Source organism: Verruconis gallopava (genome assembly GCF_000836295.1).
Source record: "Verruconis gallopava strain CBS 43764 unplaced genomic scaffold supercont1.158, whole genome shotgun sequence".
Classification (NCBI taxonomy): domain Eukaryota; kingdom Fungi; phylum Ascomycota; class Dothideomycetes; order Venturiales; family Sympoventuriaceae; genus Verruconis; species Verruconis gallopava.
In genome coordinates, this window is record NW_015622294.1 from 1 (window position 1) to 15215 (window position 15215).

Genomic DNA, 15215 nt, shown 5'->3' on the forward strand with positions numbered 1-15215 from the left:
TGCTTTCTTGAGAACTGTGATGCGTTGGGACTCGGGGAGTGTCTCGACGCCTGGGAGGGCGATAATACTGTCCGCAGAAGCCGGAGCATTAGCATCAATTGGCGTTTTGGTTGGAAGGCCATCACGAGGCATCACGTTACCTGATATCGCCGTATGTCTTGACTGTAGCTCGTGCAACCAAATTGTCGACAAAAGATTGAGTTGGTGAGATCATTGTGCGGAGAAAGGCTTGTTGTGGTGAATGCACCAGTGGTGGGTTGTTTTCGTGAGGTTGGAGAACAGAAGAGTGAGCAAACGGCATACACTTTGCTAAGCAACCAGCGCCCCACACCGAGTGGGATCCGCAGGTCTGCACCAATCAGACCTTACAGATACCCTAGGTATCTAATTTAGCCCATAATCCCTGCTTAGGGGTTGCAGGCAGGGATTCATGTTGCGACATCTGTCCCGCTCTTACCCCCCATGGCTGTGATGCATTGCGAAGTAAAACACTGCCCAGGTCTGCCAGGGTTGTGCGACTCCTTCGAGCTTCACCTATGGCGACATTGTAGCCAATCGATAGTGCGAGGCGCCAGGATAGCCGTCCCGTTCTTACCAGCTGTTGCATAGGCATGATTCCATCGCGTCAAGATCCTATCTTTAGGGCGATTCATATATCAAGCCATGGACGGTCCGGATAGTAGCAGCTAACACGTCTCATTACTTCCAGCCACTATGTACGATTCTGATGTCTTCGCCGTGATCACGGCGCACGATCAAAAGAATAAGGCGGGTAGTGCCCTTGAACTGGAGCACAACTCGAGGTGGTTCTGCAAAGCAACTGGAGGTGTGGCATCGGAGCCCACCATAGACAGTCGTGAGACCACCCCTGCCGAAGACTCACCGTCGGACGACGAGAAGGAGGAGGAGATGGCCAGTAACGTCAACCGTCTAGTTGTGTCTTTCTCGAAGCTGCTGGCATTGGACAACCTTGAGAACGGGCTACAGCTGGGCACAAACCCGATCTTATCTCATATCCTCTTGGGGCACCGCGGAACGAAAGGAATCAGCGGTAGGCAGGTAAGTTGGACTGCTATTATGCCTGGCCTCTTACCAACTAAAGTTTAGTGTAACATTACTGTGGATAAGACTCTGAGAATCTGGCTTCACGACTACCACTCGACGCACGGCACCGCAGTCGGCCAAAACGGCTTGAACCAAAAGGAAGTGCGGAAGAAGGAGACCTGGCTCCTGGCATATCCGCCCGGCGCTCCAGACGGATTCGAAGAGACGACGATCCACTGCAGTAGCCTCGCCATCAGGACTGAGTTTCCCAACCACAGAGCAGGAACCGCTCGCTACGTCAAGAACCTGCGGGCGTTTGTGGAGAAGTGTCAGAGAGCAGCTGAGAGGAGCAAGGTTGACCCTCCTGGCGTTGAGGCACTTGGCTTGGACAGCGAGCCGTCGACCCAAGCACCTAGCGAGGCTCCAACTCCACGTGACAGGCTCGTTTACTATGTGGTCAAGAATGTTGGAGTGGGAACGTTTGGTAAAGTCATGAAGATCATCAAGGCACGAGATGGGAAGGCCTTTGCCGCCAAGATATTTAACCCTCCACCAAATCGAAACAAGAGGCTGCGCAACGACCCTGACCCGGACTGGCTCATGAAGATACGGAGAGAGTTTGCTATCATGAGAGACAACCCCCATGTCAGTTTTGCTGCGCCGCTTATTATTTTACCTACGACATACAGCTAATTACCATATAGCCGAACGTGGTTCAGGTTTTTGAGCTTCGGGAGGCCCCAGAGCCCGCCATCATCATGGATTACTATCCCCTTGGAAACATTACCGACGCCAGTATCGCTTACGACGAATACGTCACGGCTTGGGGACAGATACTCGATGGCCTCAAGCACCTCCATGCAAAAGGGGTGGTCCACCGCGATCTTAAACCCGAGAACATTTTGGTCGAGAGGAATCCGTTCTTCAAGGTCGTCATCGCTGATTTTGGTCTGGCCAAGGTTACAACCTCCACGGCTCCGCTGCAGACTTTCTGTGGCACGCTGAAGTACGCGGCGCCCGAGGTGTTTCCTGGTCTGAGTTCCGGCCACGGGCCCTTGGTGGACATCTTTTCGCTTGGCGTCATGGTCTACGAATGGATGTACCACCTTCCGAACCCCCCAAACGTCCCGGTAGCGAGAAAGAGGAACGAGAAAGTCTCTGACGATCAGTGGTACACTTGGCTTGATGAATGGGTTAGGCTACTCCTCGAAAAGTTGGAGGACGAAGAAGATGACCCGGCCATCCAGATCCTGGTTCGCATGATTGAGACCAAGGTCACTTCACGATGGTCTGCGACTAAGTGCCTGGCGCAAGGTTTCAAGAGTCGCCTGTTCAAAAGGAGGGTGGCTGATGGACTGATCGGATGCGCAAGCGACCCGGACGACTTTGACCTTCCCATTGGGGAAGGGGAGAACCTCGGGACAAAGACGCCGACTGCGGCGCCATCGCTTAGCCCAGGCTTAGGACTTACGGAATCGGCAGTCACCATCATAGATGGGGGCATGTGGGATACAGAGTCGGTGAACTCGCAATAGTATTTTTTTTCTTTCCATTCCAAACGATGAATGAATGGGCGAACCATTGTATGCGGGGTTGATTGTATCTTCTACGGTGTTTATATTGCCTCTCTCCTCACATCGTATACTGTATTCTCTTCTACCTTACCACGCACATTGGGGTTTCTGCACGAAAGTAGACATTGTGTCATAAGGGAGGATGTGTGGAAATCGATCTCCCCACAACAGCGTAAATGCCCCACTGGCCCACTGACTTCGGCGTGCAGAGACCTCTCAAAGGAAGGACGACGAGGAGGAGTAGCAGCATGTCAGTTTTGAATTCGATATCATCCCTAAATTTTATGGCTATGCAAGCCTTCTTGTTCACGTGATTCCTATTTCAGGCGTCCGCCCCCCACTGGCGGTCTTGTGGAAAATGGTTCGTGGGCGGGGGCCTTCTAGCTTTGGGTGATTTTATCTACGCTATGAACTCAGCTATCGACATATCTAGCTTCCAGTCGATAGCCATTGTTGCAGAGAAATTTTAGAAGATGTAGCCGCGTATACAAGCTGTGTAATTAGCCGAGATGCTTATATAGTACGCTTGAGACCAGAGCGCTTAATTAGAGGAACAAGCGCGTAATTTCTAAAATCTAGGTTTACAGAAACCATAGCACCGATTCCGCTATGGCGCTTTATACAGATTCAGTCTGCGCGTTTGATTCTGCATGGATGATCAGGGTCACGCAGACTGCAAAACCAGTCATCTAACTTAGTCGTTTGTGCGATTGCATTACATCCATGAGTAGACTTTGGTAATAACTACTGGCGGAGAAAGGACATATTGGGGGTGGTGTCTCTTGCGCCTTCATTACTATGCTGACTGAACTCTTGTAATTGAGAATCAGGCTGACTCAATCCTGAGAGATGGTGGCGCTTAAGATCTTGTGAAAGCCCGAAGCTCTAGGAAAGTTATGGAACGCTGAAATCCAGATCTGCCGGGATTTGATCTATGGCCGAACATAGCCATTTGAAATAATTCGGCATCCATATATCATAGATATCCTTGGCGAACTTGTATGCCGTCCATTTCTCCCTTCCATCCAGCTCTGTGAAATCTAACTTGCGTATCGGATGGCGGTAGTACTTAGTATCCTTCCCATTAATGACTGGGTAGTGTCCATAGATCCTTACTGAGCTGTGGTTATGCGAGACTGAGAAGGCGAGAATCTTCCGGTGAAGCTCCACTTCACGACCAACGAGTCGAAAGAGCTCGACGGTAGCTCCCACGGCAAGTGTCATGCGGTGGGCATTCTGTCGGTCCGCAATATCGAGCGCTGCAGCACCGCACTTCACCTCGCAGGTAAAGAAGGGGAAATACATGTAGTACGTAGCCATAAAGTACGACGATACTGCATATGAGGTAGTAAATGCTTCGCGTATGACCGTTCTGGCGATTTTCCAGCCCGTAGCATTTCACATCGACATACCTTATGCCTAGGACTCTGGTTGCACTAATTCAACATGCTCTCGGACTCTGACCACCATCTACGCAGAGATTGAATACAAAGCAGCACAGCAACAGGGCGATCAAAAAGCAAGGTCCGGAAGGCATTAGGCCACGAACTTGCCCGTCAGCCAGACCGAAACATCGCATGCTGTGGGTATGAGAGATCCCGCTGCTTGCCTGGAATACTCCCTACGCTTCACGAATGAACACCACCTTTGAACAATGGGCAATGTTCCGGTCTCCATCCTCGCTGAATTGCATGGCATAAATACCAGGTTATGCGGTGATAGTGGCGTAGCATTTCACTACCAACTTGTTGGATCATGCGAATACTAACAGTATTTTCCCCAACGAATTAATATCTAGTCTTCAGCCAAGTCGAGAGTCTGAACATGCCTGGAAGCAAAGATAAGCCATCTGCTTTAACGCCATATGACGAGTCTTCACAAGGATACCAGGACTTCTTGTGTCTATTCAGCTTACGTACATGACGCTGTTGTTCCATCTTCAGGTTACGATCTGGATGCCCACTGGCACCAGCTGTCTATACCATGCTCATTATGCATCATGCGCCGCTCGCATCTGTCAGGGTGTTCCAACAGATAGAACCTCAGCTCAGCCATTCAACCCCAGCGCCTGACCGGCAAGACCGGCAAAGTGGTGGACTTGTGGATCAACCATCTATGGCAAGCCATACGGATAAGGAAGAGGTGGCTGCCGATGCAACCTCCATCACAGCAAGCTCACATGAATGTCGAGCTGCCGAGCTGGCTAGTCATAGCCACCAGGCAGTACCACGCGCGGATGCTACTGGTGTATCACCCCAGCATCATGTCACACTCTGAAGACCCGCTGGCACTAGCTGTCTGTGCCATGCTTGTTATGCATCATGCACCGCTCACATCACAATTCAGGCAGCAGGAGGCGCTTGACAGAACGATGTCTCGCGGGTTTTCCTCCCGGTGAGCATTGGGTTGACTCGCTACACAGACGATCCGCTAGCTCCTGGTCCTTACAGCCTCCCTTAGTACGGTCGAACTGTCTCGATGACTGCCTCGTTCTCCAATCGGATATCGCCAGCTCGCTCCTAGATACGTCACCAAAGGCTTGTAACTCCTTGAGCCTGGCTGTGAGACGATGGCGGATCGCCAGTAATGCGTACCTCCGGCTTGCTTGGGGGGGTGCTCTGTCGAGCTATTCGTCAGTCTATGAGACGCTACCTAGCCGCGGCCGCGAATCCTACACTCCTTCATGGTGATGTTTTGTTCTATGGTCCCCTATCAATTCTCGTGCAAGCATCTGAGAATCTGCCTTGCGTGTTCAGTGGCAGCATTCCTCTGAGTAGTCTGAGTAGAGTAGATTAGACCAAACTTACTGTAGAGTTGGTGAGCCTACGGCCACTGTTGTTAGGGGCTTTGGAAAATGGCATAGAATCTCTGCAACTCTGCAAACTCTGCTCCGTCTATTTGAATGAATATTGGGTCTATACCAAGCTCATACGCGAAGATTACAAAGAGTATTACCAGTACCAGTCGCTGAATATGTGTATTTGATTATATGAATGGTCTTGAGGACTGTGGATGAAAGGAAAGTGTTGCCGGTGCAGGGGTCAAAGGGCTAAGCCATGGAAGGCTAGTTCTATGGGCCCGAAAATGGGACCAGTCAGCCTTTGACACCTCCCATCCCCACAAGCTGATTGGGGCCCAATTTCAGACCCTCTTCATGCTGCTCAGGGAGGACATCAGGCATGATCACGCTGGCTCATGTTGGCTCACGGCGAGCTCAGGCACAAATCAGGTACAATCACGCAGGCTCGCGTCGGCTCATGGCGAGCTCAGGTTTGCTCAGCCACCGCTCAAGCTGCTTACTCATTACTCACGTTACACCCCTGCGTAACTCACGATCAGATTCGGAAAGGACTTTGTGTGAGAGTAGATTTCACTTGATTGTTAGGCGCTATTTTCATGTCAGCTGGGGTAAAGAGCGGTTCTGTTAGCTTCCAGGGGACAGCACTGCCTCATCCCTGCATAAGCCAAAAAGCCTCGGAGCCAAGGTGGGTCCTGAAGCCGAAAGCCACAGTTCCAGGCAGCCGGATCACGCTTGTTAACTAGCCAATTGGGTAGGATCCTCTCCCTCAACTTCATCAGTTCGCCTGATGTGGACGGATCTGTGAATTATTTTACACGGTAGGAGAGCAACCATTTCCTAAGCCACTCAATCTACTTCCTTTTTCGCTGGTAACAATGATTTAGTGACCATGACAAGTTATGATCGGTCAATCAATGGGGCAAGGGGGATGTCCATCCAGGTGTCGCGTATATTATTATACTTTGCGGCGTCCACGGGCTGTTGAACAGTTTCGCCCGATTTCTTAACAGAACGCCTGGTGGCTGCTCATATCAGTTGCCTTCTTTCTTTCCATTCGATTCAATATGTTTGTTCATAGTCCATACGTTCTAACATTCGCCTTCCTGCTATTTGCACCGGCCACAGGCAGCAGCATTCTTGTTGCATGGTATACATTCACAAAACGGAGATATGTGTTACCATTGCTTGCCTCTTTCAGTTTCCTCCTAGTTGCGATATCAGCTCTACCAGTCATATGTTTGAGTTTCAGTAATGTTTCTTCTAGCATCAGGTTTGAGGCAACCGCCTTGTGGTGCGTAACGTTCGCAGCTGCACTGACAGCTGGAATCGATGTAGGCGTTCTTGAAGTGCTCTACAAGCCTAAGCTGAGGCTGACTGACTAGACGTACTTCTTCGTTTGGTCCGTACGAACCCGTATTATATCAGTGAGCAAGGCGATGTCGATTATCGCATTATTTATCCTTCTCGATCTTGCCAGCTTCATTGGCATCATTGTAGTAGTGGTCTTAGAGTAAGTGCTTTGATATGGATTTCAATATGATGGATACTCAATTAATCATAGGAAACCGGTCACACCATGTGTCCAAGCAATCTCACTTGGACTGACTATTCAAGGTTGTGTTGGCCATATCTTCCGTTTGCTGGCGGTACGCATACAGAAGGTTACAATAGATACATGCCTCTTTGGTTTTATGTCAATTCTAATTACGTTCTTCTTGGTAAAATTACAAGATGATTACCTGCGTATCGAATATAGGGACGATTATCTCCATCTCCAATATCGGGACTTTTTTGTTCTTTGGGTATGGAACTTCACTGAAATGCGTTAACATTACTAATAGTCTGACAGACATACCCTATATCCTACCATACCCTCGCATTCTATCTCATGGTGACTGCACGCGTCTTCCGTCCAAAAATCAATAAGGCACGTCAATCAGCGAAATCAAAGCCGAGCTCTTACTTTGAACCTGAAATCCCTCCTGAACCACTTGCTTCTGCGCGGAGTTTTGACAACCCCCCGACAGAGACAGAGGTGGAGGGTAGAGTACATGATAAATTGAGTGATGGATCAAACAAGCAGGATCTCGAGATGTCGCGACTATCTTCTGAGGGTTTTAAGATTACAGAGGCTCGCCGAAAAGCTGAGGGCATGAATTCTCATCAGTCTAGTCAAGAAGAGATTGGTATGTCACCATCCGATCCTGAGCTTCCCGTAAAACCACCCGCTACTGTACGAAGTTTTGACAGCTCTGCAACAGCTGTTGATGTGGTGGAGGATAAGCCAGAGGATACACTGGAGGACAGCATGATAAAGTCGGCCATCGACATAACTCAGCCATTGCCTGAAAATCTCGAGCTCTCTGAGGCTCATCAAAGGGACGGGGACATGGAGCATCCACAATGGGACTATGAAGGAGAGGAGTATCCTCAAGTCCCAAATACAAGTCGTGCTAGTTCTGTAAACGGCATGGAGGTTGGATTGCTTAATAGTGTCCAGGGTGACTATGATCAGCTAGATAGAACTATAGCACGTCTTTAGTGGTACCGACACCTAAAGGGTTAGGGTGAAGGTGTAGCTTTGTGCCCAGATCTCTTCGATACGGTGGAAAAGCATCATTGTAGAGCTGATTCGATATAAATTGAGCTGATTTGGAAATTACGCGCTTATCAGCTTCACCACGCCACACCGCTTTAGGTAGCTGCGTTGCTTCCACTATTTCCAGCATGAGCTGCAACTAAGATCGACGTGCTTACCGAATACGTAGTCTAGAAGAACCAGGAAATGTCAGAAACTGAATCATGAGGTGGTAGGTTGACATACTTATTGCTGCCTTCCGCCGGTGTTAGCATTTGTGACCCTCGAAAGTCGGAACTTGATTTAAGATGTGCGACTATACTCAAGTTAAATATAGTTGTGGTCACCTACGATACACAGTCAAAGCATGGTGTACTAGATATCAAGAAACACACAAACGCTGTCCAGCAAACGTGGTCGCAATGTAAGTACCGAAATGGTTGTGGATAAGCATGCACTTATGGGTCGTAGTGAGTATCGGCTGGATGAGAAATGCGGTAAATGAAGACAAATTAATCAACTGCAAGACACCGATCTGAACCATCTCATAGGTGATTGTAGAGATACCTCAACTATGAAAGGAGCTGGATCTTTCAAAGGGAGCGTTAGGGCAGTATACCCTTAAGTCTGGGACTTGGAGAATATTTCGTTGAAAAAGCAGAATGCCTTATTCTGGTTTCCTTGCATAACAAAAGTAAACATATTGAAATAAAGGTACTTTGCTCCTCAAAGCCTCACTTTTCACTTGTGCAGCCAAATTCTCAGCGTTCTCCTTGCTCCAACCAAGTGCAGTCGTAAAGACATGGCTCATAGCGTCAACTCCTTCAAGCAAATTCTCAAGAGCAAATACTCCAGAAATCTTGTTCTCCTTGCCTTTGGCCCACGTCCCTAGTGGCAAGATTCTTTTCTCTATATGAACGTCTTCAAATCCGGATTTTCGAAGGTCTTCCTCCCACTTTAGAGGTGCTTGCAGGTTCAAGCCGATTTCACTGCATGCTCTCATATAGTGTTTGGACCAATTAAGTATTTTCGAAGACTTGTTCCAAGATTCATGACAAAGATAGGGAAAGCAAAATTCCTGAAGTTCGATATAGCCACCTGGCTTGAGGTGCCTGGAGATGTGAGTGAACTTATGATTAAAATGTGATTAGAGCTTACCGCATAGCTTGTTCAAAAACTCCATGCCAATTTCTTATGCTGGTAGCCATATCTCGCAGATGAACGAAGTCGAGTTGTCCTCTTTGCATCCAGTCCTTCTCAATATCGTTGAGATAGAAACTACAGTTGGGAGGGACGAATTTCGGTTGTACCGGTGAGATATCTAAGCCTACAACGCATGCGCTTTCGTGTTGATCCGCAAAGTCTATTGCCCACTGGAGATAGTTAGTCTCTCCACGCAAAGATATTAGACAGACAGACATACGATTCCTGTTCCGGTGCCAAGGTCAAGGACGCTTTGGACGTCCTGAGGCAGTGGCGCGATATACAGTTTTCTGCTTCCAATGTGAAGAAACAGTTCATGCTGCAAATCCAACCGATTTAACTCTTGCTCATCATTTGGTAGCAGGTATTTCACATCCGGATATGCCTAGATGCTGTTAGCTTCAGGAGCAGGAGGCGTTCATTGATCGAGCATTCAGACATGATAGGTTCTCCCATCTTCAAGACGGTAATCAAGGAGTGAGGGAGATAAAGAACATGAATCTCTGAATAGCAGTTAATACGCGATTTTGCTGGCATAGGAATCTACTACCCTGAATTCGACCATGAATCTATCGCAGAGTCACTTTCGTCGTCGTGAAAGGCCATTGTGGAGCATGTCAAGAGGAAGAAGGAAAGAAGTTGAAGGAGAAATATCAGCTTCAGATAGACATGGGCCAAAGCTTCCATTTCTCGGAGCTTTGGCGCAATTGAAATAGAATTAGCAACAAAAATTCATGTCCACTGCTAATGCAGAACATTGGAGGCTAGAGATATCGCCGAGAGTTTTGACAAGGATGAAGGTGCTGGGGTGTTGCGGTGGCACTACGCGACGTAGCGCAATCGGCTCTCGTTCCCCGCCCCCACGACGGGCATTTAAGTACAATTCAACTTCAGCATCACCGCATTAACACCTACAACCATGGACAACTTCTATCAGCTTTTGGAGCTCATTGAGCAACTGAAGATTATCAAACGTAGCGGATGGAAGCTCCGTGGAATTCACGAGCCCGAGAGCGTTGCAGACCACACATTCCGGGTAGCACTTATCTGCCTCATTGCCACTGCAGTAAGTGGTATGCTCTCAATCAATGTTCCATCGTTAATCAAGAACAGTTAGACGACGAGAAGCGAAAAAGAGCTGTTTACATGGCCCTAATCCACGACATGGGCGAGGCCATAATTGGGGACATCACTCCTTCAGACGGAATTAGTCCTGGCAAGAAATAATATTGAACCGATCAGTCGCTTCCGTGAGCTGACATCTGAGCAGAACAGAAGTATATTAGAGAAGAGATGGCGATCAAATTTCAGGCGTGCACAATTCGCAAGACACATCCGGACTTTGCTGATATGATGTTGGGACTTTGGCATGAATATGAAGAAGGCAAGACCGACGTTGCCATATTCGTCCGGCAAGCAGATAAAGTTGAAGCTGCTGTACAAGGCGTCATTTACGAAGAGCGAACGGGAATCGACATGCGTGATTTCATGAAGCCGAAGGTTGAAATCAACGTGCCAGAACTTAAGGATTTGATGCAGACCTGCCAGGCCAAGCGAACAGAGCTGCAATCAAGGCGGGAAATGAGTAATAAGATAAAGATCATTTTTGTCTCTGGTAAGCCCTGTAACTCGATTTCTAGGAGAAGACTGACGTTTTAAAGGTGCCCCTGGTATCGGAAAAGGAACACAGTGCAAGATGCTGGCCAAAGACCTTGGTTTCTGCCACCTGTCAGCGGGCGACTTACTGCGCAATGAAGCAAACGATCCAGAGTCTCCTTACGCTGATTTTATAAATGAAAGCATGAGAAAGTCTGTGTTGATTCCACCGCAACTTACTACTCAGCTCTTGAAACGAGAGATTACTCGGGCGCTGGACGAAGGAAAAGAGAGATTCCTGCTTGATGGATTTCCTAGGAGTTTGGACCAATTGCATGATTTTGAGCTTAAGGTTTACTACAACACCCTCTCTCTATAGTTGGATATATCTAACCTGTGTTTAGATTTGCGATCATTACTCTACGCTATCATTTGAATGCAAAGATGATATTGAGATTCTGCAACAACGTCTAATCGAGCGTGCAAAATCGTCTGGACGGGTTGATGATAATCCTGAATCGATACAGCGGAGACTGAAAACCTTTGAAGAGAACAACAAACCGGTCTTGGAATACCTCCGCACTCATGGACATGGAGTATTTCGACCTGTAAGAGATTTTTTTGAAACTAAGCTCATGTCGCTAATATTTTGATAGATCGATTGCAGTGGTACGATCTCTGACGTCTACAATTCTGTGCGCTCTGAGGTCGAATCGATTATTAGATACCAATAATCGCATTGGTCAAAAGTGAAAACTCCAAACTTCTGGTCTTATTAGTGGGACACTAGATTATTAAAATCGCACTCGTTTTGATTAAGACCATTTTTTGCTACTGATGCCTTACCATTTCCACCTGGTCAATAATTAGTAAACAGTGCCAAGACTATCGACCCCCCCACGCTCGGCGTTTCTGCAAGATCCTTGCATGCGCTATGATTCCCCACGCTCGGTATTTCTGCAACACCCCTGCTTGTCTTATGCACGATCCTCAGACGAGGCTTATATGGAGTCAGACGAATGCTCTATCACAGCGCCACGGACATCCTCAGCGTTGAGGTCGTGACCCTTGCAAGAACTAGAGTACAGATGTCAATCCGAAGGAGGAAAATATACTCTCGCTAACAGGTGCACCAACCGTAGCCTGATATTTGTTTTTCGACTGGTCGTTTTTACTCAGAGCCATATCCGTGCGTGCGTTCTCGGATGATCGTAGGTTAGGAAGGAACTGTTTGGGATTATATACATCCATACAGACGGGGCAATAGCTGCTGACCGGCTAACACGATGTGCATCTGTACCTCTGCTCTATTGCCCGGATCTTTTTGCAATGCAAACCAATAATTCCTTCCCCCCTTCGCCCACTGTTTGCCATTCCGGCACTCCACCAGAATCTTCTACTTCTACTGTGGAGGTAACTTTCAGGGTATTCTCTCAATCATTCATTATCTAACCGACTTATTCCAGTTGAAGCTCTACTCCATTCTCGAAGCTTGGCTAGTTTATAGACAATCAGAGAAGCGCAAGATATGTCAGGCACCCGGCGGAACCGAGCTTGTACAGGCGCTGAAGATTTTCCTTGAGTTGAACTTAAGGGATACTAAACTCTCCGAAGGGTAATGTCTCTGCATTTGGAATTGCCGTTTCTGCTCATCAGTAAATCGTTAGGAAAGCCAAAAATCAGACTTCACAGTTACGCAAAGTACAGCGATTTACGAGAACGAAGCATGACTCAAGTACGAAAATTGCGCCTCGAAACCGCGGTAGAAACAGGAGAGATACGAAGTTTATACTTGGTGGCTCTCCGGAGAGTGATACGAATCAGCTTGAGGAACACAACAATGACAAGGAGAGGATCGAAGATGTTGACACGAGAGAGGGGATAGCTGAACGAGGGAGGCTATCCACGGACATCGATACGATTTTAACGACCAAGCTAAATGGAACTCCAGGCACCTCCAAATGCCAACAAACCAGGCATCGGAGCGAAGAACCCAATGTCTCCGAGGAGCACAGTCGAGGATGTCACAGCTATACCGATGCTGACAGTGACGGCAGCCTCCGCATTTCGGAGAAAGGCATAGACGACGAAAACGAAGACGAGTGGGAAGATGATGATGGCTCTTTCCAGCGTATCGACTCTAAATTGGAGACTATTACGCAAACATCCCTTATCACCACACTATTCGGAAACCCGTCGAGTTGTAGTATTCAAGAGATTGAGCCGAGTTCTGCTCCTCGTCCAATACCGACCTCCTCCTCGTTCATAGTTCAGCCGCCGATACTCTCGCCACGTACTGCTCGCCGCAACATGTTCTCTAAAGAGTTGCCTCAATCATTACGGAAACAACTGATTAGGGACCGCCAGATCAACAAGACAACCATCTTCGGAATATTCGAACCATCGACTCTACTTCTAAACAAGCCCCGGACACGCAAAATAGCCCCGTCTCATAATAGGTATTTTGATGCTGGACTTCTTGATTATCATGAGAGAGGATGGTAGACAACGTTCCCATACTCAACGTAGAATATAATATAACATATCACTATTCTTTCCTTCTAGCTTTGCATCCGGTGTATGTATCAAAGTAAAAACAACGGCATACATGTTTCTCAGCTTAGTAGAAATCACTTACAACACAGCTTTTCATAGTGGTGAATAACAATGAGCTGATGGTGAAAGTAACGCTATTCGGGTTTCCATCTGTATACAGAACTGAGGCTTTCCGACCGATCTTACCTCCAGTTCCTGCCAAATTATTTAGCATTAAGGATTGATCGGTTGGGTTGCATTGACTTACTCATCATCTGCACATATAACTGAATTGATTTCATTGTGGAAAGAAAGAGTTCGTCATTGCCAACCATTGCCATTCTTACCGGATCGTCCCAATCTAACTCGAGCGGTATCTGTCCTATAGCGCAGTGATAGTGCCACAGGATTGAATTGCAGGATAACACAGTTTCCCCAATGAGAGTTGCTGGTTTGGATGGATGGTTCCAGAATCTAGCCTTTCCAAGGGTATTAGCTTCGCGGTGCAAATTGTGTAGTGGTGAGGCAGTCATACAGTATCATGATATCTGTTCCAATGAAGTATTCTCCCACCGTCAAGCTCTCGGACATGTAGAACATGGAAAGTGGCCAAAGTAGCAGGAGCCCATACTCGATTGTCCTTGATAAGAAACAGTTTCTGGAGATTTTTTAAGACACGCTCATCCACTTGAATCATATGCAGCTCAAGGCGATGGTCTAGCTGTTTTTGGACCCTTTCAGGTGGGGGAACGGCGCCATACCATGCGGAATTCCTGTCTGTGATGACAGGCATAGCCATTCCGAGAGGGTTCTGCCCCTTAAACCGCCAACCCCGTTGAAGCAGTCGGAGCGTAGTGTATAACTCCATACAATCATATATGAGTGGATTCTATTCAGTGCTGATTAGGTCATGTACAGACATTGTACACCAAGTATTTACCTACATAAGCATAATTTTCACAAGAGAGCCGAAAGAGTTCTGAGGCGTCATCTTGTCGCTGAATTGCTTCGGCAACTGCGTAAGGAATGCAGTTTTTGACATATGCAGAAATGTCAACGGCGGGGTTGGAGAGGCAGAATGCGTGAGTCCTTTGTAATTGCCAGCCATCTGAACTCTTTTCAAGCACGTAGACTTGATCGTCATCGGCTGGGACGAATTCCTGGCAGGCCACGTTTAGGTATGGGCCCCCAGAATAGTGCTGTAACTCCGCTTGTACTGCGTCTTGAGACTCGAAAGACTTGACAGTCGTGGAAAGGAGCTCATAGATCTTGTCTTTCCCTTTGAATTAGTTAGCAATTTCAACACTATACTTTTAGCTTAGCGGATATCATACATTTTTCGAAGGGTTTATGCGCGGTCATACGCTCCTGGTTGCAAATATAATTTGGTATTTCCAATTTTATGCACGGGCGGCAGATCGATTTACCCTCTTTTCTACACTGTAGGGAAGTTAGGACGTCTTCAGTCATGGCCTCTTGGGCCAGCCAGACAAACATACGGCAACTTTCCTCACCCAACACATTGTGCATGCTGCAGACTTCGATACTGAACGACTCTGCAAACTCAACTGTTCAGCAGCAACGAACCGGATGCCTAACACTGCTAGTCTACGGTGAAGGTCCAATTCAGGCGCCTTTGGTACGTCATATTTGGAAGAACGATGAGTTTGTGCTCCGCGACCTGGGACATCTCGCGAATGAGTAAAAGATTGATGTTCTGCCGATTGAGGCATTGTGCAAGAGGTGACCTCAACTGTAGGCAAGGTTGATTTGTCTCCCGCAATGAGGCTATGACGGTGGTAAGTTTCAAGGGGCGTCAGAAACTCGAAACGACGTGTCGCACTGTGGCACTAGCGATGCTAGGCAGTGCTGAGGACTGCTGTGC

The 15215-nt window shown here is 47.7% G+C and overlaps 7 protein-coding genes across 8 annotated transcripts; 4 read left to right on the forward strand and 3 right to left on the reverse strand.

The window, feature by feature from the left end:
• The first annotated feature begins 466 nt into the window (after positions 1 to 466).
• Positions 467 to 2929, forward strand: PV09_09738 (uncharacterized protein). Its single transcript, XM_016363856.1, has 3 exons — positions 467 to 1059; positions 1108 to 1689; positions 1749 to 2929. The coding sequence occupies exons 1-3, from the start codon at positions 715 to 717 to the stop codon at positions 2577 to 2579; spliced, it is 1758 nt and encodes a 585-aa protein (XP_016208309.1). The 5' UTR covers positions 467 to 714; the 3' UTR covers positions 2580 to 2929.
• A 440-nt stretch (positions 2930 to 3369) lies between these two features.
• On the reverse strand, positions 3370 to 4167 carry PV09_09739 (uncharacterized protein). Its single transcript, XM_016363857.1, has 2 exons — positions 4031 to 4167; positions 3370 to 3952 (listed from the first exon to the last, which is right to left on the reverse strand). The coding sequence occupies exon 2, from the start codon at positions 3936 to 3938 to the stop codon at positions 3513 to 3515; it is 426 nt and encodes a 141-aa protein (XP_016208310.1). The 5' UTR covers positions 3939 to 3952; positions 4031 to 4167; the 3' UTR covers positions 3370 to 3512.
• Positions 4168 to 6000: 1833 nt separating this feature from the next.
• Positions 6001 to 8710, forward strand: PV09_09740. 2 transcript variants are annotated; one of them, XM_016363859.1, is made up of 9 exons: positions 6001 to 6103; positions 6174 to 6236; positions 6303 to 6749; positions 6801 to 6928; positions 6980 to 7220; positions 7268 to 7604; positions 7680 to 8420; positions 8468 to 8493; positions 8548 to 8710. In XM_016363859.1, exons 3-7 carry the CDS (start codon positions 6483 to 6485, stop codon positions 7958 to 7960), a joined length of 1254 nt encoding a protein of 417 aa, XP_016208312.1. In that variant the 5' UTR covers positions 6001 to 6103; positions 6174 to 6236; positions 6303 to 6482; the 3' UTR covers positions 7961 to 8420; positions 8468 to 8493; positions 8548 to 8710. The 2 variants fall into 2 exon arrangements, with proteins under 2 accessions (XP_016208312.1, XP_016208311.1); XM_016363858.1 differs by having other exon boundaries at positions 7268 to 8420.
• On the reverse strand, positions 8477 to 9969 carry PV09_09741 (uncharacterized protein). Its single transcript, XM_016363860.1, has 5 exons — positions 9750 to 9969; positions 9639 to 9702; positions 9420 to 9584; positions 9155 to 9369; positions 8477 to 9108 (listed from the first exon to the last, which is right to left on the reverse strand). The coding sequence occupies exons 1-5, from the start codon at positions 9884 to 9886 to the stop codon at positions 8664 to 8666; spliced, it is 1026 nt and encodes a 341-aa protein (XP_016208313.1). The 5' UTR covers positions 9887 to 9969; the 3' UTR covers positions 8477 to 8663.
• A 149-nt stretch (positions 9970 to 10118) lies between these two features.
• On the forward strand, positions 10119 to 11529 carry PV09_09742 (uncharacterized protein; the record flags this gene model as incomplete). The annotated part of the gene is made up of 6 exons (XM_016363861.1): positions 10119 to 10265; positions 10313 to 10415; positions 10470 to 10814; positions 10861 to 11147; positions 11200 to 11403; positions 11452 to 11529. The coding sequence occupies 6 exons, from the start codon at positions 10119 to 10121 to the stop codon at positions 11527 to 11529; spliced, it is 1164 nt and encodes a 387-aa protein (XP_016208314.1).
• Positions 11530 to 12124: 595 nt separating this feature from the next.
• Positions 12125 to 13300, forward strand: PV09_09743 (uncharacterized protein; the record flags this gene model as incomplete). Its single annotated transcript, XM_016363862.1, has 3 exons — positions 12125 to 12208; positions 12262 to 12410; positions 12463 to 13300. 3 exons carry the CDS (start codon positions 12125 to 12127, stop codon positions 13298 to 13300), a joined length of 1071 nt encoding a protein of 356 aa, XP_016208315.1.
• PV09_09744 (uncharacterized protein) lies at positions 12899 to 15215 on the reverse strand. The gene is made up of 6 exons (XM_016363863.1): positions 14830 to 15215; positions 14665 to 14770; positions 14275 to 14609; positions 13866 to 14219; positions 13599 to 13809; positions 12899 to 13546 (listed from the first exon to the last, which is right to left on the reverse strand). Exons 1-6 carry the CDS (start codon positions 15061 to 15063, stop codon positions 13416 to 13418), a joined length of 1371 nt encoding a protein of 456 aa, XP_016208316.1. The 5' UTR covers positions 15064 to 15215; the 3' UTR covers positions 12899 to 13415.